General features: G+C 40.7%; 1 protein-coding gene across 1 annotated transcript in view; it reads right to left on the bottom strand.

Moving 5' to 3' along the window:
- The window catches only part of NME8 (NME/NM23 family member 8), a 50,669-nt gene that overhangs the window by 6,971 nt on the left and 16,673 nt on the right, over nucleotides 1–27,025 (bottom strand). The window contains exons 8-13 of the mRNA XM_078378726.1: nucleotides 20,902–21,125; nucleotides 16,507–16,685; nucleotides 10,572–10,716; nucleotides 8,980–9,087; nucleotides 1,222–1,373; nucleotides 643–787 (exon numbers count right to left, since the gene is read on the bottom strand). Of these exons, the coding sequence (XP_078234852.1) occupies nucleotides 643–787; nucleotides 1,222–1,373; nucleotides 8,980–9,087; nucleotides 10,572–10,716; nucleotides 16,507–16,685; nucleotides 20,902–21,125 (953 nt within the window). The remainder of the gene's footprint in view (nucleotides 1–642; nucleotides 788–1,221; nucleotides 1,374–8,979; nucleotides 9,088–10,571; nucleotides 10,717–16,506; nucleotides 16,686–20,901; nucleotides 21,126–27,025) is intronic.

Below are 27,025 nucleotides of genomic sequence, written 5' to 3' on the forward strand. Positions count from 1 at the left end.
ACGAGAGAAACAATCCATATAAATCTGCTCTCCATTACAATAAACAACTCTATGAATAAAATAGATAATCTTGTGAACAAGTTATACTGGGTACTTAGGAGAATCATTGTTTTTAGCCCACCACTATCCAGTGCCTTACTATATCTAGTCTACCACTTCCCATTTGTAAAAAAGTCTTGCCTTATGTCATTACATTGCACCTGTTACAAGAAATGGGTGGGCCTTTATTTTTACATGTGTAAGCAAAATAAAGGAGCAAGCAGACTTTGAAACGAAAGGAAATGCTTTGCTCCTGAACTTCTTCCACAGAGAACTCAACACAAGCACTTTTCCTCTGTTCAGGACCTAACTACAAGCTGCCATCCATAGATTCTTCAGTTCAAAGTGTCTGTAACACCTGTTGCCACCATCCTGACCCTCACACAAGGTTCTCCTGTTTTTTTCAAGGAATTGCTGAGATCCCACAAGCTTCATAAATACTGGATGATATGAAGCTGTTCTTTGATTTTTAAATTGAATGGGCAGCTGAATTGACAGTGAATGGCAGCTGTTGGACTGAACTGGATAGACCTTTAATCTGAAAGCAGAAAAGCTGGAAGGGACCCTATGGATCACTGAGTCCTGAGTCCAGCAGAAACTTACTTAGACATATAATCCACAAGTTGATTATAAAATGGCTTTCCTTCTTGATTTTTATAGAACTCTGCTGCCATTTCAAGAGTTAATTGTGTTTCTTTCATTTCAGATATGATAAATCCTGCGTCTTTTACTTTATTTATAATTTCATCTAGAAATAAAAAAGAAAGAAGTGCATATGGCTTGACAAAGTGTACAGAAGTAGAAAATTATATGTACAACAATTAACATTCATAACAGAAGCTGGCCCAAAGAAAAACAAAAAATGCCTTTGATTTAGGATGAATTTGCTATATAAGCATTCACATAATACAGGAATAAAAAGTAACAGCAGAGTTTACCATGGAGACAGCCATTGGCATGTTCCCAGTGAATGCCCCACCTTCTGGCAAGAATATATTCTTCATTAATTGGAAAGGACTGTACAGTATATGCAACAACACTCTCATTTTTGCACTCACTGCAATCATCAGGACAGGTTGGCCAGCACTTGCCCACTGGAGTTAGGGAATTAGCAAGTGCTATCCTGGCTGATACTCATATGTTTAATGCACATGTGAGGACAGCTGTCCTCTTGGTGTTTACCTTTGTGTTCCTCAAGAGCAGAGGGTTTAATGACAGCCATGGTGTTTTCCACAGGAAAGAAGAATTCTAACTCCCTTGCAGCTTGATCAGGAGTTGAGCTTCCATGCAGCTGATTAATTGGGGCATTCTCAATGGCAAACTCGGCTCGTAAACTAGGAAAAATAGAACCAATAAATTAAGTACAAGAAATGAGGCAGAGGTATCAAGTTCCCAAATTATAATGGCACATTTTTCCTTAGTGTATAATCTAATTTTAAATATAACATAAACATCTTGCATACTTGTGTGAAATCTGAGGGACAATAACTTCTTGAGCTTGTCTGGTTCTGCTCTGCAACTTGCCAAATTCCCCAAATCACGCTATTTCCTTCCTTCCTTCCTTCCTTCCTTCCTTCCTTCCTTCCTTCCTCTCTCTCTCTTTCTCTAGCTTGGGAACACTGGAGCTCTAGATGTGTGCAGAGTATTTGCAGTACAAATGGCAATGTGAAATTATGTATGTGTGGTTGTGTGAGTGTGTGTTTTTACCAGTTATGCAAGGGAGTATTCACTACCCTTGAGCATGTGTAAGTCTAACTGATTTCACCAGAATATTCTCCAGCCTGTGTAAGTACAAGCCAGAGATGGTTGGAGCAATCACAAAGTGATCTACTCTGTAATTGCTAATAGGATCCTGCCCTTGATGTTCAGACTCTTCCAGGTGATGAAGGGAAGGAAAAGTAGAGTACAGATTCAATGGAGTGATTTGTTTTGTTTTGAGACAAGGTTCAAGAGAAAATGATCCAACAGTAGAAAAGAAACAGGATTTTCCCTGAGTTATATATGAGGGAAATGCTTAAGGTTCTGTTCTTCCATAGGAAATTAGCTAGAACTAAAAGAATTTCAATAAGATTGGCAAAAGTCAAAATCCATAGATAGAGAATACCTTCACTGGGATCAGCTAAAATTCCACAAGCATGTGAAAGCTTTAATTTTAAAAAACTTTTAATCCGGTTAGGTTGTCAGACAAGTAATGGCAGAAAGAAGCAGCATAGAAGTCCTCAAATTTGGCAAAGTCTGTAATTAACTTTAGTTCTAAAATGGATATTACAAAGTCACTGGCAGGCAGATATCAGCTCACATATAGCAATGTAACCTTTGTTTGTCCTTAATAAATAGGTACTGTCTGCCAGTGGATTCTGGGTTTTGTTCTTGTCTCAGGGACCAATAACCCAACATGGCTCCTCCTGTTTTTAACACATTTAGCAAAATGTCGGGTGGTGGGATCAGAAGAAGGAGATCCACACTTTCCTACGTTGCCACCCATTTTCATTCTTAGGAATCCATCACCAAAACAGAGAGGACAAAAGAGGGTGCGCAGAAGAAAAAGTACAGATTTCACATATGCTAATATATTACTGATGCAAACTTAGAAATAATTACAAAAGATTAAATAGAAAGGGAATTACCAGCCTAAGGGGAAGACCATGATATCTTGACCTGTATGCTCCTTGGCTTGGTATTGTCTAGGCACTAATTGCTGTTAGGGAACTTCAAGAACCTGGTTGCTCTCCCTTGGCCAGACGGTCCTTCAACTACACGAGGATGTACAGAGACTTGCAATCCGATAGACCTTCTAACAGAGGACTGTGTCTGTACGACATATGGCCACTGTGGCGTTCACCCTTATTATGCTAAATAGGTTGTGCATTATTCATGTTCTATGTTGATGTGGTTGAGAGGTGGGGCCATCAGAGATGTTAAAAAGGCAGAGCCTGAGGGGAGAAGGGAAGAGTAGAGTTCAGTCTGAGTCAGAGAGTGAGAGAGAGGGGGGGATAGTTGGGGGAATCTGAGGTGTGATTAGTCTGAGGAGTGAATAGTAACTTGTAAGATAATATAGAAGATTGTGATTGCTGCTTGATGAACCTGAAGAAGATGCTTATGAATTATTAAAGAAACATCTGTAATCAATAAACCTATTTTATTCAAAAGACAGTGATGAATGGACCTTTGTCTCTCTTAAGCAAAGCATGTTGATTTAGTGAATCAACTGGTGGCAGTGTGTAAAAAAGTGGTTTTTTGTTTACCTTTGTGAGCTCTCTGTGTTTGGAAGAGGAACAGGGGCCACAAACAAGCAAACATCACAATTGGTGTCCAGTGGTGGGATGTGAAGCAATCCAGTAAAGCCTGAGTTTAAAGTAATTTTTTTTAAGTCAATGGTACCTTTTAGACAGAGGTCTGTGGTGAAGAAGTAGGTTACTGGCTAGGGCTTTTGGGAAAAGCGTAGTGGCTGGGCTTCTGAACTCAGATCTGGGGGACTAAGGGAATGACTCAGAAGAAAAAAAATCCTGTTCTTACCTCAGAATTTGAGAGACCTAGTGGCTAGCTTAAGATCCAAGGCTCTGAGAGAAGGAATTGCTGGTGGATAAAAGCAGAAGCCAGGGGTCAGAACAGATCTGAGGGAATAGAAGAAAAAGCAGAGGCTTGAAATGGAAATTATTTCAGTGACTGGAATTAGAAGAAAGACAGGTCCTTTTTAAAATCAGTACAAACTCACTCAAGACTAAGTAGCTCAGATAAAAATGCCACCCAAACATAGCCAAAAGGGGAGACCCGAGGCTGAAGTTTTACCTCAAGATATGGAGGGAAACGGAGACCCTTTAACTCCAAGGGAACAGTTGGAGACTGAGGAGGATGCCTCAGAAAGACAAAAGGATCTAGGCTCCCAGGAATTTGAAAAATGGAAACTACAACAAGAATTTAAATTAAAGGAATTAGAAATCAAAGCCAGGGCTGAGGAGCTAGCTCTGAAAAACCAATTAGAATTGGAGAAAGAAAAAGCCAGAGCTGAGCAAGAAAATAGACAAAGAGAAATGGAATTAAAACAAAGAGATGGAATTTCAAATACAGATGAAACAATTGGAATTGGCTTCTCAAAATAACAATAACAACAGCGCTAGTGACGAAAATCTCTCAAAGATCGATCTAAAGCAATTACCCCAATATAGAAAAGGTGACAACCCAGAATCTTTCCTCATTTCCTTTTAATGTGCTTGTTGGGACTTTAATGTGAAGGATGATGAAAGGATGATGGTTTTGAGATCCCAAATAAGTGGAGATTTAGCTGAGCTGTATTCACAGATGCCTTTGGAGCAGGCAAGAAATTTTGAGGCCTACAGAAAAATGGTTAATTCTATATTTGGTATTAATGCAGAACACCTGAGGTGAAAATTTCATTCTCTTACCAAAAAGCCTGAGGAATTTTATTCCCAGTTGGGGGCTAAATTAGTTCAATGTCTGGAGAAATGGATGGAACGTGAAAATGTAACTTCTCTAGAACAGATGAAAAGTGTGATGGAGTTGGAGCAATTTTATTCTATCTTGCCTGGAGAATTGCGTTATTTAGTTAAGGACAAAAATCCAAAAATCTATTAGAAGCAGGTGAAAGCTGATTACATTGGGGAGACCTGAAACCACAGGTTCTCTGAGGTAAATTTTAACAAGCAGAACTGGGACAACAATAAGAAACCCTTTAATAAAAATTACCTCAGCAAAACAACAGGAAAAGAAGGCCAGGGTAGTACTTCACGTAAATTAGCATGGCCTAGTTCTCAGACCCAAATGAACCCTGAGGAAAAGTTAAAGTTGAACAAATCTCCTCAGAGTGAGAGAAGGACTTATAAACAGTGTTATAACTGTGGGGAGTTCGGTCACTTACAATTCAATTGTATGAAAACTAAACTTAGAAATGAGAAGGATGATAATCAAACTAAGAAGGTGTACTGTTTAAAACCAGTTGAGGCCACAGAGGGAGGCTGTAACAATGGTAATTCTGTCTCCATGGCAACTGGCACGACAGAAAATTCTGATCTGCCACTAGCCCAGGTCATTCATTGTTTTCTAGTAAAGGCAAAAGATACTTTAATCCATAACCCTGGTGAGAGTATTCTTATTAATGAAAAGTCTTATGAAGGAGTGGTTGATGCTTGTTCTAACATAACCCTATGTCATCCTGATGTGATTCCTAAAGAACAAATTCTTCCAAGCCAGACTTACCATCAAGGGAATAAGTTCTACTCCAGTGATTTTACCCATGGCTAAAGTAAAGATAAATTATAGAGACTGGGTTGGAATTTCGGATGTGGCAATCTCTGATTAAATTTCTGCACCTTGTTTAATTGGGCTAGATCTCACTAAGCATGTACAGAGTGCTTTTGAAGTAACTGGTTCCCTGAGAGAGCAGTTGGCAATCCTTGAGGGAAAAATGGAATCCCAAACCTCTGAATCTATCCAGGGAGGCCCCAAGTTAGAAAAGAACCATGAGGTAACCAAAATGGCTGATGAGGTTATACCTAATAATCCTTCCTGTATTGAGGAACAGATGGAAGATAGTACTTTGAAAGACTGTGTTACAAAAGTTAGAGAGAATCCCATTCCTCTAACCCCTAAACACCCAGAGAGGTCTATGACCGATAAAGACCTGACAGAGTGGGTTTACAGCTGATAGAGGATGTTAAGAGTGGTTTTGCACTTACACACTCACAAGGGGACCAGGAATCACCCACTGCAGCAGAAATGGATACAGTAGCAAAGGGAAGCCTGGAGGCAGAAAGTCTCTTAGAAACTGATCTCATGCCCTTGAAAACCCCAAATAAAACTAGTTTGGCTCAGGAGCAGAAGGAGAAAATCAGTTTGGTAGGTTGCTTTGAAGCAGCCACCAGTACACCTACTCTATTATCTCCTGAATGCCCTGAAATGTCTTGCCTGGATAAGGAGCTTTTATATAGGAAAAAGTCCTTAGAAGTGGCAGAGCCAAGCTTGCTAAGTACTCCTGGAAAAGAGAAAGGCTTGTATGAGGCCCAGGAAAGAGTATTCTGTCCTGAGGACTAAGTAGTAGAACTGAGAACTATAGAGGGGAGAAAATTGCTTTTGGCAGGGGTGGAACAAGCAGTCCTTAAATCCTTGCAAAGCAACCCCCTATCTAGTGTGTCACTGAATGAAGAAATACAATCAGCTAGCATACTCAGTGCAGCTAAAACAAACCAATAGTTGATTGCACTTAAGAGAAATTTGCATGAGAATATTAAAGTGACCCATGATCGTGGTCCCACACACAGGGAAAACCCTTCAATGAGAATACCAGTGAGTGAATGTGTGAGTGAGGAGGAAGGCGTAAGCCCTGACCTTTTCAAGAGGGACACACCCAAAGATGTTCGGGAGGAGGAGAGGGAACTGCCTACCCTTTCCCCAGCTGGGGAGCCAGAAAGAAAGCAGGCTTCACTAAGAAACGGCAAGCCAAGGATGTCCAGTGGATATCAGAGGGACAGATGACCTCCAGTTGACGGAAGAGAATGCAGAAGAAGGAGCCAGTGATCATCTGAGGGGCCCCTAAGTGCTAGCATACGCGTGTCCAGCTAAAGGAGGCAATAACGACCGGACCAGTCCCCGGCGCACCTTACTACAATGGGAAGGTGAAAGACTTGGACTTTGCAAACTTGGACTTTGCAAAAGAGACTCAGATTGTGCCTCGAAAGCCAAATGACTGATGGAGGGGGATAAACAAAATTAGTAAGGTATAATAAATGTTCTGTTGGTAAATAGTGATGAAAAATTGAATATTGATGGACAGAAATGTGAAGGATGCAAGGACTTTTAAAATAAACTGGAATGGACTATTGATTTACTGGTTAATTATCTATGTAAAAGTTTCCTGATTGTGATATATTTCTGTAAGTGTAAATGATAAGGTAAATTATAATATTGAATTGTAGTGGAATGTTTAGTATAAAAAGGTATTGTGATTGTTAAAATAAATATTGTTAGTGCTTGCAAAATGATGCCAGAGGGTAAGTAAAGTTTCATGCAATGATGCATGTTTCTTTGGGATGGAAAATGTGTTTCCTTTCCCAAACAAACATATTTAAGGAGGGGGGAGAGGTATGTGGCATTCACCCTTATTACGCTAAATAGGTTATGTATTATTCATGTTCTATGTTGATGTGGTTTAGAGGTGGGGCCACCAGAGATGTTAAAAAGGCAGAGCATGAGGGGAGAAGGGGAGAGAAGAGTTCAGTCTGAGTCAGAGAGAGGGGGGGGATAGTTGGGGGAATTTGAGGTGAATAGTAGAATCAGAATAGAATGAGTCTGAGGAGTGAATAGTAACCTGTAAGATAATATAGAAGATTGTGATTGCTGCTTGATGAACCTGAAGAAGATACTTATGAATTATTAAACAAACATCTGTAATCAATAAACCTGTTTTATTCAAAAGACAGTGATGAATGGTCCTTTGTCTCTCCTAAGCAAAGCATGTTGATTTAGTGAATCAACTGGTGGCAGTGTGTAAAAAGGTGTTTTTTGTTTGCTTGCTTGCTTTTGTGAGCTCTCTGTGTTTGGAAGAGAAACAGGGGATATGGCCACCCTATTTTCCTTTAATCAAAATGTAATGGGAGTTTACAGAGATTTGCATAAATATTTTCAAGAAAATCTGTTTAATTCTGATTAATGGCATTTTTAGGGAAGTTTATATATATCAACATGCTTTGCTTAGGAGAGACTAAGGCCCATTCATATATATGTATATGTATGTGTGTGTGTGTATATATGTGTATATGTATATGTATGCATGCGTGTGTGTGTGTGTGTGTGTGTGTGTGTGTGTGTGTGTGTGTGTGTGTATGTATGTATGTATGTATGTATGTATGTATGTATGTGTTCATTTTAGTGCGTTTTTTGTACACCTCTTTGGGCTCGTGCAAATATAATGAAAGCTGTTTCTTAGCTATTCTTTTTGAACTTCTGTGGTGTAAACAGAAAAATCTGGTTAGCTTATACTGTAACTAATGTTGGCATCCATTTTTTTCACTTCCTCAGCCCCTCCACATAGCTGAGGAAGTGATTAATTTTGTCAGTATCCCGAAGTGCCTGCATTATTATGCCACTTCACAATATTGGCAAAAGGCTTACCTTTGGTCCCTTCCCAGCAATCATATGCACTGGTAACAGACCAAGCCGCAAGCAATCCTACCCCCACCAAAAAAGGAGAAGCCCATTACAGGGACTGGAAAGGTGCTGGTAGGAGTGAGCTCTGGGGAATATTTGTTTGCTCCAGCAATTACATCTTGTCATCGCTTTCAACAGGAATGAACCAATCCATCCCTATAGTGATCCAAACAGTGGGGTAAACACCCATTGGATCGCAGCCTGTGAAACTCTGTGAGGAGTGGGAGAAAGTGTGGTAGTGAAACTTTTCCATTGGACATTGCTGTCTTTAACACATTAGAGTGTCGGCAAATTTAAATAGTAAACACAAATAATATAATTGCTGTCATAATAGTTTGATCCCTAAAATAGAGCAACATAAAATAGATTGCAGACTATACTGCATTTTATCCTGTCTACCAGCCCCTTTTGTAGGGGGAGGGGCAACTTAAAACCTGTAAAAACCTTAATAGAGATTCTCTCTAAGGAGACACAACAGACTATCTGAGATACAATTTATGAATGTATGTGGGCCTTCCAGGTAATCATTTTCATTCTGATACTTTTATGTTTATATTTATTTTAATTTTTTTGCTACAGATGAATGTGCAGACTTCTATGTGGCCATTCAGCTGACTTGTGTTTTAACTTCTCACAAAGTCCTGAAGAACCAGTGACTGCTGTCCAGATGAGGGCACTATTGCTACATGAGTTAGCAACACAACATTTATAACTTTCAAAGTACAAACACAGCTTCATTTATCTATTTAATATATATAAGACATTAATTTCCAAAGCTACCTCATTGGGCACTGTTCCTTTGCTTCTTCAACTATCTTTGGGCCCAGTAAACCCCTCCATTTTTGTATTGCGTTTTCTTTCACCAAAGAAAGTGCGAGTGTAGGCCCACTGTTCAGTATAGAAACAACAACATTTGTAAAAATACACTTTTTAAACATTTAAAATGTATTTTCTATGTAATTAGTCTTTTTTAAAAAATACAAAATCAGTGTGACCTATATAGAATTTCCTCATTCCAAAGTGATTCTGAGCATACAGTCCATTGAAAAAGATAAAATTAAGATTTTAAATAAAGTACAGAATTCAATAAGTGACTGGACAGAATTGAGGGCAAACCTGTCAAAAGTCTTTTAAAGTCAGCTGTTAACACAAACCTCTTATCAGAACAGCTTGGTTTGGGAAATATCTAACTCACTAGCAACAGAGCCTATCACATATCTACAACATTGCTAGACTTAATAAAACTGGTTTCTTTGTAAAACAAAAATGGGCTAACATTGTTCTTTTTTTGTTTAACTGACAGGACTCATTCACAGAATTTTCCAGCATTCATTCAAGGATTTAAATGAGTACTGGATGAAACTGAAACTACTTCTAGACAAGAATGGTTTAGATCACTGGTTCTTAACCTTGGGTTACTCAGGAGTTTTGTACTGCAACTCCCAGAAACCTTCACCACCAACTGTGCTGGCTGGGGTTTCTGGGAGTTGCAGTTCAAAAACATCCGAGTAACAAAGGTTAAGAACCACTGGTTTAGATGGCTATTTGTAAATCTCACCACAAGATTCCTGTGACTTCAGCAGTGGTATCTGCCCCATCATTAGAAATGGCCAAGTGAGATCCAATGTGAGCTATGATGTTGACCCTTACCATTTTAAACAGTGAACTAGTTAAGACCGAACTATGTAAAGCAGTCTTTAAGAAAGTATCACAAACACTGTCAGCATTAATGTTTAAATTTTGGTATTTTGTTTTTACTAATTGTGTTTGAGTTGGTAAATTGCCATATTGGGTTGATATATAGGAGTCAAGCTGGGATTGTGGTTGGGGGTTTCATATTTTATTCTGTAAACCACCCAGAATAGTGTGTGTTCACTAATGTGGTGATATACAAATAAAAAAAAAATAAGCAAAAGAAACAAACAAACTTAGTTTGAGATCACACTGGATCAGCTGTTGAGACATGCTCAGAAATTTTGAGGGGGAACACATGGTGCATACCCCTAAAGTACAGCTTATACGTTGCATGCTTTACTTACAGTACATGCATGTTGTATTCTTATGAATGATACACATTTCTGATTAATATTTGCCTCTCATCCTTGGGGAAAATTATTCAGAAAAACCACTGTATATAAACTAATTCTGTTGGCCAGGATCCTGCTGGATTTTACTGTGCAAATTACAGATGCACTCTTGTGGTAGTGGGGCTGCAGTTATTTGATTAACTGCACAACCAGGGAATTACTGAGAGTGCAAAGGAAAGTCTAATAAATAAAACACACTAATAATATTTATGCAATTGCTCCTTTGTGCTCCACCAGTCCAGCTGGATTCTGCCTCTGTCTTTCTCTGCCTTTCCAGTAGTGTACCTAGTCATTTCTTGTAGAAGAACTGGAAAATAATCCTGATCTTCATGCTGTTTGTAAAACACACGGGCTTGCTCTTCTGTTAGGACCAGTTCTCTTTGCATTGCTATTTCAAAGCCATCTTCCTCAATCCTTTTCAAAACAGAATCTGATTTAAAAGATTAGAAGTGAATAGTTGCAGTGATTTAACTATAGAATACTGTACAGCAACCATTATCAGTGGGGGCCATATGGTTCCATGGGAGGCCCTGGTACGTTTATAGGGGACCACAGAGTGGAAACAGTTCTTCAGACACCATGTTACCTGGTTCATTATATGACTTAGACAACCCTGATCTGCCTATATTTCATTGATATTGTATTTATGGCCATGGCCATGGCCAAAAACAGGTTCAGAATGGCTGCTCTACACCAGGGATCCCCAATCCCCGGTCTGTGGCCCGGTGCCAGTCCATGGGCTTCCTGGAACTGGGCCACGGAGATGGATCTCCATCCCCCCCACATGCACGCATGGTGGGCGTGTCACACTTGCGGAGGGGTGCATCGTGCTTGAGGGTGGGCATGCACGCAAGCATGACACGCCCACCCGCGAGCACAGGGTTGCCCCCCCATGCACAGAGCATCCACCCCCCAACTGGACAACAGTCCCAAAACAGTTGGGAACCGCTGCTCTACACGACCAGCCTTACCGAGGCTGCAACTATATGGTCAAATACTGCGGCATTTCCTTCGCTTAGAAACTGGGTCATTCAAAGTATTTTTTACTGACCACATGATTTGAATCAGTCTAGTCCTTTTTCCTCCCCAAATGTTTTTTCCCCTCTGCCACAGGGGCAGGGAGGGGGAGCGGCTTCTCTTTTTCAAGCTGGAATGATTCAAAAAAAGCTTTTTTTTTCTTGTGTTGTTAGTTAGAATACATTCTTGTAAAAAGAAGGCCATGTTCTTAGGTGTGTTTTGCTGCTGTAGGCAGCTGGAATGTGATGTTCTAGAATGGGAAAACATGCCCCCACATTATTTCCATTCCCCCAATCATCCTCCAAATATTTATTACTTTTCAAAATTATTATGTATATGAGATTATCACTTGATCACCCCATGACCTTCTTTCTGGGTCATTATTATTAATATTTCCCATGTTTATGCCCCATAAACATGGTTCTTCATGGATTATGCTCCATCACGAATTGCTGCCTTTTCATGGCAAAGGGGCTTGAGTAATTCAGAGAAGCTGTGGGCTATGCCATGCAGGAACACCAAAGACGGACAGGTCATAGTAGAGAGTTCTGACTAAATGCAATCCACCTGGAGTAGGAATTGGCAAGCCACTCCAGTATCTTTGCCAAGAATACCCCATTAACAGAAACAAAAGGCTAAAAGATATGATGCTGGAAGATGGGTCCCTCAGGTCAGAAGGCATCCAACATGCTACTGAGGAAGAGCGGAAGACAAGTAGCTCCAGAGCTAATGAAGTGGCTGGGCCAAAACCGAAAGGATTTTCAGCTGTGGACGTGCCTGGACGTGAAAGGAAAGTCCGATGCTGCAAAGAAAAATACTGCATAGGAACCTGGAATGTAAGATCTATGAACCTTGGTAAGTTGGATGTGGTCAAATGGGAGATGGCAAGAAGAAACATTGACATCCTGGGCGTCAGTGAACTAAAATGGACGGGAATTGGCAAATTCAATTCAGACAATTATCATATCTACTATTGTGGCAAAAATCCCGTCGAAGAATTGTAATAGCCCTCACAGTCAACAAAAGAGTGGGAAAAGCTGTACTGGGATATAATGTCAAAAATGATAGAATGATTTTAATATGAATCCTAGCCAGACTTTTCAACATCACAGTAATCCAAGTTTATGCACCTACAACCAATGAAGACTTACAACACCTTCTAGAACTGACACCAAAGAAAGATGTTCTCATTATAGGGGATTGGAATGCTAAAGTAGGGAGTCAAGAGATAAAAGGAACAACAGGGACGTTTGGCCTTGGAGTTCAAAATGAAGCAGGGCAAAGGCTAATAGAGTTTTGTCAAGAGAACAAGCTGGTCATCACAAACACTCTTTTCCAACAACACAAGAGGTGACTCTACACATGGACATCACCAGATAGGCAGTACCGAAATCAGATTGATTATATTCTTTGCAGCCAAAGATGGAGAACCTCTATACAGGCAGCAAAAACAAGACCTGGAGCTGATTGTGGTTCTGATCATCAGCTTTTTATAGCAAAACTCAAGCTTAAACTGAAGAAAGTAGGAAAAAACACTGGGCTAGTCAAATATAATCTAAACCAAATCCCTTATGAGTACACAGTGGAAGTGAAGAACAGATTTAAGAGACTCGATTTGGTCGATAGAGTGCCTGAAGAACTATGGATGGGGGCTTGTAACATTGTACAGTAGGCAGCAACAAAAAACATCCAAATGGAAATGCAAGAAAGCAAAGTGGCTGCCGAATGAGGCCTTACAAATAGCAGAGAAGAGAAGGGAAACAAAATGCAAGGGAGATAGGGAAAGTTACAGAAAATGGAATGCAGATTTCCAAAAAATAGCAAGGAGAGACAAGAGGGCCTTTTTAAATGAACAGTGCAAAGAAATGGAGGAAAAGAATAGAAAGGGAAAAACCATAGATCTGTTCAAGAAAATTGGAGATGTTTAAGGAACATTTTGTGCAAAGATGGACATGATAAAGGACAAAAAGGGTAGGGACCTCACAGAAGCAGAAGACATCAAGAAAAGTTGGCAAGAATACACAGAGGAATTATACCAGATAGATCTGGATGTCCCGGACAACCTAGATAGTGTGGTTGCTGACCTTGAGCCAGACATCCTGGAGAGTGAAGTCAAGTGGGCCTTAGAAAGCATGGCTAACAACAAGGTCACTGGAGGTGATGGCATTCCAGTCGAACTATTTAAAATCTTAAAAGATGATGCTGTTAATGTGCTACATTCAATATGCCAGCAAGTTTGGAAAACTCAACAGTGGCCAGAGGATTGGAAAAGATCAGTCTACATCCCAGTCGCAAAGAAGGGCAGTGCCAAAGAATGCTCCAACTACCATACAATTGCACTCATTTCACACGCTAGCAAGGTTATGCTCAAAATCCTCCAAGGCAGGCTTCAGCAGTATGTGGACCGAGAACTCCCAGAAGTACAAGCTGGATTTGGAAGGGGCAGAAGAACTCAAGACCAAATTGCTAACATGCACTGGATTATGGGAAAGCCAGAGAGTTCCAGAAAAACATCTACTTCTGCTTCATTGACTATGCAAAAGCCTTTGACTGTGTCAACCACAACAAACTATGGCAAGTTCTTAACGAAATGGGAGTGCCTGACCACCTTATCTATCTCCTGAGAAATCTATATGTAGGACAGGAAGCAACAGTTAGAACTGGGTATGGAACAAGTGATTGGTTCAAAATTGGGAAAGGAGTACGACAAGGCTGTATATTGTCTCCCTGCTTATTTAACTTATATGCAGAATACATCATGCGGAAGTCTGGACTGCATGAATCCCAAGCAGGAATTAAGATTGCTGGAAGAAATATCAACATCCTCCGGTATGCAGATGATACCACTCTGATGGCAGAAAGTGAGGAGGAATTAAAGAACCTCTTAATGAGTGTGAAAGAGGAGAATGCAAAAAAGATCTGAAACTCAACATCAAAAAACGAAGATCATGGCCACTAATCCCATCACCTCCTGGCAAATAGAAGGGGAAGATTTGGAGGCAGTGACAGATTTTACTTTCCTGGGCTCCATGATCACTGCAGATGGTGACAGCAGCCACAAAATTAAAAGACTCATGCTTCTTGGGATGTAAGCGAAGACAAACCTAGTCCAAACTATGGTTTTTCCAGTAGCGATGTATGGAAGTGAGACCTGGACCATAAAGAAGGCTGACCGCCAAAGAATTGATGCTTTTGAATTATGGTGTTGGAGGAGACTCATGAGAGTCCCCTGGACTGCAGAGAGAACAAACCTATCCATTTTGAAAGAAATCAACCCTGAGTGCTCACTGGAAGGACAGATCCTGAAGCTGAGGCTCCAATACTTTTGGCCATCTCATGAGAAGAGAAGACTCCCTGGAAAAGACCCTGATGTTGGGAAAGTGTGAAGGCAGGCGGAGAAGCAGATGACAGAGGAAGAGATGGTTGGACAGTGTCACTGAAGTGACCTCCATGAATTTGACCCAACTCTGGGAGGCAGTGGAAAACAGGAGGACCTGATGTGTTCTGGTCCATGGGGTCATGAAGAGTCGGACACGACTTAACGACTAAACAACAACAATGCCCCATAGAAGAATCAGCAGAGACAAGACCAAAGGAAGAAAGGTTAATCAGAGGTGGGACCAGTGGAGGGAAGGGAAGAATTTGATTGGAATATACAGTAACTCACAATGCACCCTGCAGGAAGGCGTAGGCGTAGGCATCCTTCAGTCTCATCCTGCAGGAAGGGTGAACTCCTAAATCAGTCTATAGCTCCTATGTGAGTACTGACTGCAATTTCAAATGTAATACAGACTGCAAAACAAATTGTAGCAAAACTGAATTGCTCTGATTTGCCTATCCATTGTAGTCACACCGTAATTCACATCAGCATTGCTAACAAGGCCAATGGCCAGCATATCTGGAAGCCATCAGATGTGGAACACATTAAGAGCTATAAAATGATTTAAAGTGAGTACTGTATAAGCATATATTGTAATACAGATATAGTGGCTACCATTTCCGTTATTTTTATCATATTTTTAAGGCACAAACACATATAATTTTGAGAGAATCCAAGTGATTCACTTTCCAAACACAAATTAGCCTTTCAGACTTTGGGAAAATAACTGTGATAAGATGACCAAACTATGGTGTAGATCATGATTTTGATTTTTTTTTTCTAAAGTCTCTATCCCTGAATGACTGTGTCTGTTTAGAACTAATATGTTCTGCTCCTCTGTCCATCTGTGGAATCACTCATGAAAGCAGAGCCGTGTTGATGGTGTTTGTGTAGAAAAAGAATCAAGAGTATAGCCCTGCTCTCTGCTGTGGTTAAAATCCTCTTGTTCAGTGTAGTAAGTCACAACTAGAGTAGGCTCATTAAATCAACTGAACTTACAAAGGAATTGGCTCACCAAATCCCCACTGATTCCACAGGCTTACTTTAGTTGTTTCTTACTCTACTAAGTAACATGACATGAGCTGTTTCTATATATCTGCATTTTTTTTCTAAGTGCAAAATATGCATCATTATAATATGGAGAACATGACATATATTTTGGTTCTGAACTGCTACAATTTATTCTCATCCTCTTGCTTGATTAAATTAATCTATTATGACTTCCAGGTCTATGATTCTTTTAAACAACTTTTTAAAAACATTGATTGGCATTATTTATAAGAGCTTTTCCAAGAACTGATCTCAGTCAGTTTATGCATTTGAATTTCTCTCCTCTTCCTGCCTGATTAATTTTCCTTCCAATGCACTTAATAACCAGTCAATCAAATCCTGGAAGAGTTATTCTTTCGAACTAAACTCCCATAATTCCCAGCCAGCATTGCCACTGGTTAATCTTTGCCTTCCCCTAAAATCCCAACCTATTCCATTACTTCACTGGTAAACAAAACAAAGTCTATGCTAGATTTTGTTCTGCTTGTATAGTGTTTTTTGAAACATTTTCCAGTCAAAGATGCCTTTGGAAATTTGATGGAAGTGTTGGATCCTCTCCCAAGAAAAGGGAACATACTGTACATATGCCCAAAAATTTGCATGTAATTTATTTTCTTGTTTTATATCTGGATAAAGCACCCTAAAGCCCATCCATAGGTGTCAGGTTAAAGAAAATTTACACTAGTTCATTTCTAGCTCCAACTCTTTAAGAAAAGTTAAGATGCCATGTATCTTTGAACCATACAGGTGGAACAGGAAATGGTCTTTACTAACCTCTTCTTTCTCTCAAAAGAGCAGGTCTGATCAAGGCCAATGTTCTTTCGACATCTGGCCCTTTCTTTGGTTTGGAAAAATCAGGAAAGAAGAAGGCAAGTTGTCGGCTTGCTGCTTCAACACTGTCTTCAACATCACATAAGCTTAACAATTCCTGATTTTCCAAGGCTCCTTTCAAACTAAGAATGACACAAATAATGCAATTAAAACCAGTCAGTACTTAATTCCTCTATAGTAGCTTTCAAATTAAATGTAGAGATTTGGTAGGCAAGCAATACTAATTTTCCTGAAATATAGAGTATGTGCTTTGTCTTAGACAAGTGGTTCCCAACCTTGGGTCCCCAGATGTTCTTGGATGAAAACTCCCAGAAGCCTTTACCATTAGCTGTGCTGAACAGGATCTCTAGGAGTTGTAGACCAATAACAATGTTGGAAATCATTGTCTTAGACAAATGTGTAAGTATGAATGGAAGCAGGAGTATTTATGCATTTTCAAGGCAACCACAGGATGGAGCAGAGAGCTAGTACCTCCCTCACTTCCTAGTAGTTACCTTAGGAAGCCAGTGGGGGCTTTCTCCTAGTGGCAGAACAAAACAGCAATAATAAAAACGAAAGAGAGCCTCCAGTCTTCACACTGCCGCTCCTGGGCTTACAGACAAACTGCCCTTCTGTCTTGTGTGTACCATTCAGTCTGTGTTCTGGCCTTGTCACTTGTATTTCCTCATTCACAGGAATGGCATTCAGAAATACACAAATATCATAATGGGCTCTGATGACGATCGAATCAGAATGTAACCAAAATGGAATATGTTGGAGCAGCCTCAATCCATGTACAGTGGGGTCTTGACTTAAGAACGGCTCGAGTTAAGAACATTTTGACTTAAGAACCACTCTCATAGGAAAATATTGACTTGACTTACATACTTAGATTTGAGTTAAGCACTGAAAAAAACCCAGGGAAAGTGCAAAATTTGAACTTTCAGTTAACTGTTGGCCAGTGAAAAGGGGTGCCTGTCTGCTTCCTCACTCCTCCCAGCGTTTAGAGAGTGGATTGGGAGACAGTCTTCGGACTGCCTGGTACTGGACTGCCTGGACTGTATTTTCCCTGCCTTCCCTGAACCTTTCTTGACCTAAGAAAAAAAGAAACAAAATATCCCCCTCTAATGGTCGAAGGCAGAATAGCAGCTTCCATTAGTTTCTATGGACGGAAAAGAGCAGATACGGATCAAATGGTTTTCAATGCATTCCTATGGGAAATGCAGATTTGACCTGCAAACTTTTTGACTTGAGAACTGCCTTCCAATACGGATTAAGTTCTCAAGTCAAGACCCCACTGTACCTCTTATTTGGCCATAGAGCAGTTGGGGGCATCTGTATGGAGCCTTATAAAATTAGTTATGTACTGCCTAGTAAATTCTGATTCATGTCAACCCTCCCACACTTATCTAAGTACAAAGTCCCTCCTCCTAATGGTCCTCTGGGGTTGTGCAGCTTCCTCAAGACCACACAGGCATCAGGGTATGGAACCCCACCAGCCACCCATTCTTCATGTGGTCTCAGCTGGAACCTCTCCTAGAAGGCATAGTGGGGATTTGAACTTCCAGTCCACAACTATGCAGTTAGGTGCTCCAACCTACTGAAACTTTACCAGCTCTGTAGATCTCCAACAGAGACATGATTTCAGAAGTTAGAGAGATAGAGGCAATGATGACATACACAGTAAGCCAATACATTGCTCAAGGGAGAGTTAATAGAAGAAAGGTAAACAACATCTATAACATTTACCTTCAGATTTCCCCCCTCCTCCCTTCGAGGCAAACCATGACTTCCTATAGATTTCTAAGATCAGTAGCTAATGTGAGGCAGATAAACACAAAAGCTGAGAAAACAAGGGCCTCTCTCAGATCTGAGCATTCAATGAATGTTAGAAAGTCCATGCATGATACCTTTTCCAATAATTAAAAATTTAATAAGTCCCATTCATGTTCCATTCATTTAGTGGGTCTGCTCTATGGACTGGGCACTTTGTCTCTCTTCCCATGTAGCATAAATGCCAGAAATTCTTTATCATAAGACTAATTTTCCAACATTTGTACCCGTGATATTTTGAATGCCGTTCTTTTCGAAAACTAAATAACAACTGGGAATAACAGTAGGGCTTAGTTCAAAATATTTTCTATAACTGATCCAATCCCATTCTCATGGTTATCATTTGGTTTTTGTAAGCCACCGTATATGACAGGAGAGGTAGAATAGAAATATTTTAAGTAATTAAAATAAAATGTATTAGTATCTGTCAACATTTATCAGGAGAAACTAGAAAAGCTATTACATAGTGATAAAATAATTTGCTTCAAGACATGTTCTTGCAACAAATTATGTTTTAGAGCAGCACAAAAATTGCTATTAGTTATACTGATGGATATTTGCACTCCAAACATGTAATCATTTGCTCCAATTGTTCATTTTGCTTTAGTGGCTTTTTATGCCTCCAGACTGGAGTTCTCTTTGATTCTAATTGGGGTTTTTTTGCCTCAGATTTTATGGTTTGAGATAGTAAGAGAACAATCCCTCTCAAAATCCCACTGAGTTCAGTGCCCAATATTCCCATATAGCTCTAATATTGTGGTCTGAGGTTAAGGATGCCATCTTTGATTGTAATTCTACAGCCTCTTATCTGGGCATAAATCTTTTCAAATTCAATGGCACTGAGGATTTCAATGTGTCATTTCACAGACAAAAGTATTGATGCCAATGGTGATATGTATGAGGCAGGATATAATGAGAACATGTAACAAGATTGGACAAGACAGGCAAAAGTGTTAGGAGAAATTAAAGACACAGTGTATGATGCGTACAGAATTCTCCCTATTCAATGCCCTCTTCAGATTGTTAATTCTGTTATCTTTTTTCTAGAGTGGCACAAATGTACTAGAGATCTGCCATTCTGATGGTTTGGGCTATCAAACTTTTCCTCCCATGAGAGGAAGTTCCACCATTTGAGAGCAGCGACAGAAAAGGCCCTGTCTCGTGTTTACACCAAATGCACCTGAGAGGGTGGCAGGTCTGAGAGAAAAAGCTCCCTGGTTATCTTAAAACCCAGACAACCCCCTATGAGATGCAATCTGTTAGATATATCTGTGAAAATTCTCAGTCCTCCAGGTGAGGTTATCTGGAAGTTAGGTCATGGCAACTTCTCTCAACCTACCGTAGTAAGAAAGATGTCCAGTTGCCATGACTCAACTTCCAGATAATCTGTTAGATAGGTTGGACTCAAGCTGTTTAGGTCTTTATAGGTAAAAACCAGCACTTTGAATCATGCCCAGAAACAGATGTACAGCCAGCAGAGCTTCTGTAACAGGGGGAATATGTAATTGTGGCCAAATCAGTCATCTCCAGGAATGTACTGAAGATGCATTGAAATGCTGTACTGAAATGCATTGAAAACTGTAGAAAATAACGTATAGGCCATTTGCAAAATTCATTTGAGAAATTCTCTGATCTAAACCAGAGTCAGCTCGGTAGGATAGGAGGAACTCACATAAACAGAAACTTACAGAACAATAAAAAAATGAAATAGAGTAAATCTTGTGCATCCTTTCAAAGTGTGGCCTGCAGTTTGTTCAAATGCTGCAATAAGTGAATAGTGAGATGGATCTAGGCTCAAAATACATGCTATATGGAGCATATTGCGAAGCATATCTGTCAGATCAAAATCCAGATGAAGACCAATGTATGCTGCTTGGATACCTTTAAACATTTCTCTGATCTGATATAAAAACAAAACAACAAACCCTTTCACCCTTTCATGCACAGATTAAAAACAACAGAAGAGTTTTCCCCCTCTTTTTTTCACCACTGTGCAAGAACTGGGTGGGTGGGGGGGAGGTGGTTAATTTTTATATATATAAAAACCAGATGGGGAAAGTATTCCCTCATCCACATGCACTGGTTCCAATAGGTTTGGAGCTACATATTTTAGTGTAAAATAGTGTGCATTTAGATGCACGTTATGTGTTTAATGTAGCATATACATTGACCCTGAACCTAACAGAACTTGATCCCGCTGAAACTTAGTCATGACTTCATTTGAGACTCAGAGGTTGTAGCAGGAACAAAATGCGACAAGAACTGGATTCATGTCATAGAGTAGATTCAGTAAAATCAATGGAATCTAAGTCAACCATGACTAACATCCCATTCATTCAAACAGGTCTATGACTAAGTCTAGAGCCAACTCAAAATTATTATCAGCAAGGTATCTGCAAAATCCCTCTCTCTCTCTCTCTCTCTCTCTCTCTCTCTCTCTCTCTCTCTCTCTCTCTCTCACACACACACACACACACACACACACACACACACACACACACACACACACACACACAAAATATCTACCCAGCTGGTTTTCCACTTATTATCTCTGTTTCATGCAAAGCTTCCTCCTCCTCTTCCTCTTCCATCTCCGATTCCTCCTCCTCCTCCTCCTCCACCGCCGCTTCTTCATGTGTTTCAAATTCTTGTACTAAAGGCATAACATCCTGTGCTTGCTTTCCTTCTGATACTACCAGCATATGGCTTGGTGCAGACAGCATAAATGAAACAAAATCTTCAAAATCAGGCTGGAAAAAAGGGGTTGACCATCAAGAAAGAAATAGCCAATCTGATTGTGCATTCACTTAATTTGCAACACATAACACCCCATTATTCTCAAGACACAAAAGCACTTTTGCTACAGCAGATTTATCAAGTACTCTTCCAGTTATTCAGTATGAGGAAGTGCAATCATATCAGATAAGATTCTAAGGTATGTTTTGGTTCATGTACTATAATTTCAGTTCTATCTGCTATTTCTTCTCAGTTCAAGCTACAGTGGTGCCTCGCAAGATGAATGCCTTGCAGGACAAAAAACCCACGAGACGAATGGTTTTGGCAATGGGGGTTGATGACTCGCAAGACAAATGTTCCTATGGCCGTGCTTCGCAAGACGAATATTTTCCATTTTTTGTTCCTGCCTCATGTTTACTGATTCGTAAATGTTTTTCTATGATGTATAAAAAGTTAAAGTTTTTTGAATGAAATTTTTTAAATCATCTGCACAATATGTATGGCTTTAAAGAGCACTTAATAAACCCTTTGTAAACCAAATCTGACTTTGCTCTTACTTTTTTGCCCATTGGAACGCATTAATTAGATTTCAATGCATTCCTATGGGAAAATGCGATTCACAAGATGAATTTTTCGCAAGACAACATTAATCGTGGAATGAATTAAATTCATCTTGCAAGGCACCACTGTACATGATATGTTTCACATAAATTTAGAAGGTTCTGCAGCTGATGAAAGATGCCTGAACAGAACATGCTTTCCTAGTTTTTATATCTTTCATATAAGTGGGCTTTATTTTGTGATTGTTCATTGGAAGATAAACACAAGGATACCTTGCAAGTTTGATATCTGATGTATAGGCATCTCTAAGGAAACAGTGCGGTAATCCTGTAAAGGAAATCCTATACTCATGAATAGTTCAGGTGAACTAAAATGTTTGCAGATCTTTTGTGTATTTTGGTTGGGCATAATACAGGCATTGGCTTTTTTATTTTAATGGATTTAGGAAACCTTCTGTCTCGAGAGACTATGGTAACATGCTCTGTATGGAGGACTTGGAACAGCATCTAGTGTGGCTGAGAAGGCCAATTCAAGAGTGACAATCCCTTCCACACTGAAGACAAAGACAATCTGTCTCCTGTCCAACTCCCTGATTTTGCTGGTTTTAGGACTGCCTCTTTGCCTCAGCCTGCTGTACAAGTGTCTCTTCAAAATGGGAGAGGCCATGATGCACTGATTGCCTCCAGGATGAATGCTCAAGCGTCAAGGTTTCCCATCTGTTGAGGTCCATTCCTAAGGCCTTCAGATCCCGCTTGCAGATATCCTTGTATTGCAGCTGTGGTCTCCCTCTGGGGAGATTTCCCTGCACTAATTCTCCATACAGGAGATCTTTTGGAATCTGACCACCAGCCATTCTCACGACATGCCCAAGCCAATGTAGACGGCACTGTTTCAGTAATGTGTACATGCTAAAAATTCCAGCTCGTTCTTTTTGTTGTTGTTTAGTCCTTTAATCGTGTCTGACTCTTCGTGATCCCATGGACCAGAGCATGCCAGGCCCTCCTGTCTTCCACTGCCTCCCGGAGTTGGGTCAGAATCATGTTGGTAGCTTTGGTGATACTGTCCAACCATCTCATCCTCTGTCGTCCCCTTCTCCTCCTGCCTTCACACTTTCCTAACATCAGCGTCTTTTCCAGGGAGTCTTCTCTTCTCATGAGATGGCCAAAGTATTGGAGCCTCAGCTTCAGGATCTGTCCTTCCAGTGAGCACTCAGGGTTGATTTTCTTTAGAATGGATAAGTTTGTTCTCCTTGCAGTCCAGGGGACTCTCAAGAGCCTCCTGCAGCACCACAATTCAAAAGCATCAATTCTTCAGCAGACAGCTTTCTTTAAGGTCCAGCTCTCACTTCCGTACATCACTACAGGAAAAACCATAGGTTTGACTATTTGGACTTTTGTTGGCAAGGTGTTCTAGGACTACTCTATTTGGAACTTTGTCTTGCCAGGTGATACCAAAAATGCATCAGAGACAATGCATATGGAACGCGTTCAGCTTCCTCTCCTGCTGTGCACAAAGGATCCAGGACTCACTGAAGTTCGGGAGGGTACTCAGGACTCAGTCTCTATAGACCTGGATCTTGGTATATGCCATCAGCTTCTTATTAAGCCATACTCTCTTTGTGAGTCTAGAGAATGTGGTAGCTGCTTTGCCAATGTGTTTATCCAGCTCAACATCTAGAGAGTGTGTGTCAGAGTTCATTGAGCCAAGGTACACAAAGCCATGAACAACCCCCAATTCTTGTGTGGAGATGGTAATAGAGGGAGGTGAGTCCACATTCTGGCCCATGACTTGTGTTTTCTTCTGGCTGATAGTTAGTCCAAAATCTTGGCAGGCCTTGCTAAAATGATTCATGAGTTGCATCATCAGCAAAGAGAAAGTCCCGTATGCATTTCTGTTGGACTTTGGTGCTCTCAATCTGGAGAGATTAAAGAGCGTTCCATTTTACCTAGTCCGGAGAGAGACACCTTTTGTTGCAGTTCCATAGGCATGCTTCAGCATGACAGCAAAAAAGATCCAAACAGGGTTGGCGCGAGGACACAGCCCTGTTTCACTCCACTTCAGATGTCAAAGGGATCTGATGTTGAGCCATCAAAAACTACAGTGCCCCAGCGGAGCTTTGTCATGGTGCAGCCAGCAACTTCTGGGAATAGCTCTCGGGAAAAGCTGGAACCACCCGGTCTGGGGTCCCTCTAGAAATGGGGGAACGAAGGGGAGATCAGGAGAGGTCTCTCTGAAGCAGTTGGTGAGCAATAGAAGGAAGAAGATTGGGCGGCAACCTGATATTTCTTCCCTCTGAAAATTCACCTGAGCACAGATTGGAGACAGGAGACAGCTTGGCAGAATAGCTGTGAGTAACTCCACCCCCACCCCCCGAGGAGAGGAGAACAAGGAATACGGTTGAAAATAACAAAGAAGTTACAGTTAAAGAATCCATGATTAAGTGGGCACAAAACATAGGGCATAACATTGATATTGATCAATAGCTGAAAATATGGCAAAATAACATAAAGCTTACAAGATTGGTTAATTTTAAAGAGAATATATATAAGATGTTTTATAGGTGGCATATGACCCCAGAAAAATTGTCAGAGATGTATACTGATGTATCAAATAAGTGTTGGAAATGAGAAACACAAGTGGGAAGTTATTATTGGTGGCTCGGCACTTGCCTGGCTCCGTTCCTTCTTGGGGGACCATTCCCAGAGAGTTCAGCTTGGGGAGAGCGTCTCGGCCCAGTGGAGTCTCAATTGTGGAATTCCACAGGGGTCGATTATCTCCCCAATGCTGTTTAACATCTATATGAGGCCGCTGGGTGGGGTCATTAGGGGATGTGGGGCTTCGTGTCATCAATATGCTGATGACACCCAGCTCTAGATCTCCTTTTCACCAACTGCAGGTGATGCTGTCCTTTCCCTTCAGCATTGCTTGGGGGCCATACTGCAATGGATGCAGGAGAACGGGCTAAGGCTGAACCCGGATAAGACGGAAGTTCTGAGGGTGGGTGCCCCTGTGGTAGGTGGCTTGGGTGGCTCTCTCACATTTGGAGGGGCCACCTTGGCCACCAAGAGTGGGGTCCGCAGCCTCAGCATATATTTGGACCCGACGCTCACCATGGAAACTCAGGTGGCGTCGGTAGTCCACACCGCATTTTTCCATCTTTGGCGGATTGCCCAGCTGCGACCCTATCTCGACATGGGGGCACTCACTACCTTGGTGCATGCGCTCGTAATCTCAAGATTAGATCACTGTAACGTGCTCTACGTGGGGCTGCCTTTGAGGCTGACACGGAAACTTCAGGTGGTGCAGAATGCAGTGGCCAGGCTCCTTACAGGAGTGAGAAAATATCAACACATCTCTCCAATGCTGGCCACATTGCATTGGCTGCCCATCTGATTCCGTGTCAACTTCAAAGTTTTAATGCTTACTTATAAGGCCCTAAACAGTTTAGGACCTCGATATTTGGTGGAACGCCTCCTCCCACCAAGGTTTACCCGGATCACCTGCACGAGTCAGGAGGTGAGGCTGAGGAGCCTGACGCCGAGAGAGGCCCGGAAGGAGAAGACACAAAACCGGGCCTTCTCGGCAGTGGCTCCTCGCCTCTGGAACAATCTCCCTCCGGCGATTTGCGCGGCCCCCACGCTGGGCACCTTTAAAACCCAATTAAAAACATGGCTGTTTATTCAGGCCTTCCCTCCAGCCAACTCTTGATTTTTTCTTACTTTTCCTTTTTATTTTTACTGCTGTTCTTGTTTGATTATTATGTATTTGTCTATGTTTTATTATTTGATTTTATATTTGGAAGCCGCCTAGAGTGGTCCGGTGGGCCAGATAGACGGGGTCATGTGGAGTAGCGAAAAAATACTGGAAAAGAGTACATGCTATGTTACAACAAATTTTGCTCTGTAAGGTGCCACTAACCCCAGAATTGTTTTTACTAAGTATGATATCCGATAATATAGATAAGTCAAAGGAACACATAGTTATATATATTATTACGGCAGCTAGAATTATATATGCTAGAAATTGGAAAAGTCCGATGGTACCAAAACAAGATCTTATTGAAAAGATACGGGAAATAGCCGAAATGGATATCTTATCAGAAGTCATGAAAGATCAACCCCTGAAAAAGGCAACAGAAAGATGGGATCTACTTAACAAATGGACTGAATCAACAGGCAGCAGCTGAATAATATATATTGAAATGAGAACTTTATCAACAAGGCAGAAAAGAATAAATAGAATAACTTAAAATCTTGATATGGCAATAGGTATAGTTTGGATATCAGTATGTTATCGTCTTCCCTCTCCCTCATAAATTCCAATTCCCTTTTTCCTTTTGTCACCCCTCATGTTAAAAAAATTTAAAAATTGAAAAAAAGAAAATAACAAAGAAGTTGAAGTCTTTGATTTATGAACAACCTCATCAAGATGAAAAAGAAATCAGAGTGAAAATACTTGGCCGAAAGAAGATAAGGAGCTGCAAGTTTTGCTTACCAGCCTGCTTCTTCAAAACAAACTGATTCTTAAACAGCAGGCAGGCTCAAGGTCGAAGAGAGAGACAGTAAGATGGAAAAATCTTGTGCTTCTGGAAAAAATCCCAGAGGGAAAAACTACTGGACAGGCTTTAAGAGACTGAAATTTTATGAAAGCTGTTTAGTCTGGATCTTTCCCTCTACACTGTGTGGGACTCTGATAACAGAATCTTGCTGGGGTTTCAGAGAAGGAGGAATAAGCTTTTGGAAGCAAGAAAATGGACTGTGAATCATCAGTGAGATGATGCAGCCGAACAGACTGAGGAGCTAGGAAAACCAGGACTGGAGCTTGACGGATTATAAGGGTATCTACTGGAGAGACTGACTTCCTGTGTCTGCTGTTTAGTCTGGACTTCTTTTGGCTGGACTGTGTGGGACTCTGATAATACTACCACAGTTGTAATTTAAATTGTTGGGTTAAAGGTTGATCTATATACTATAATATCTAGGTAAGGATGGAAGGAACTACCTAGGGGAGGTTTATGATGGTGTGTTTGGTTTGTTGATAAAACAGTGGGAACTAAAGAGTATTATTTATACAGACCATACTCATTGGAAAGATGGAAATGGCCTCCGAAAAATTAAAATATCAAATGTTGGGGACTTTGTCAGATAAAGAATGGCAGGTTACTATGCAAATGATAATAATAACAGTATTTCAGCAAGTAAATGAGCGTCTCAGCCAGATGGAAGATTTGATGAAAGAGAAGCCATCAGATGTTAAACAACAGTTAAATGAAACTGTACTAACTCCAGAACTGCTTTTATTGAGTGTGATGCCAGGTAACATAGATGGGATAAAGAGTTACCCAGTGAGCTAT

Source organism: Pogona vitticeps, chromosome 6 (genome assembly GCF_051106095.1).
Source record: "Pogona vitticeps strain Pit_001003342236 chromosome 6, PviZW2.1, whole genome shotgun sequence".
Taxonomy (NCBI): Eukaryota; Metazoa; Chordata; class Lepidosauria; order Squamata; family Agamidae; genus Pogona; species Pogona vitticeps.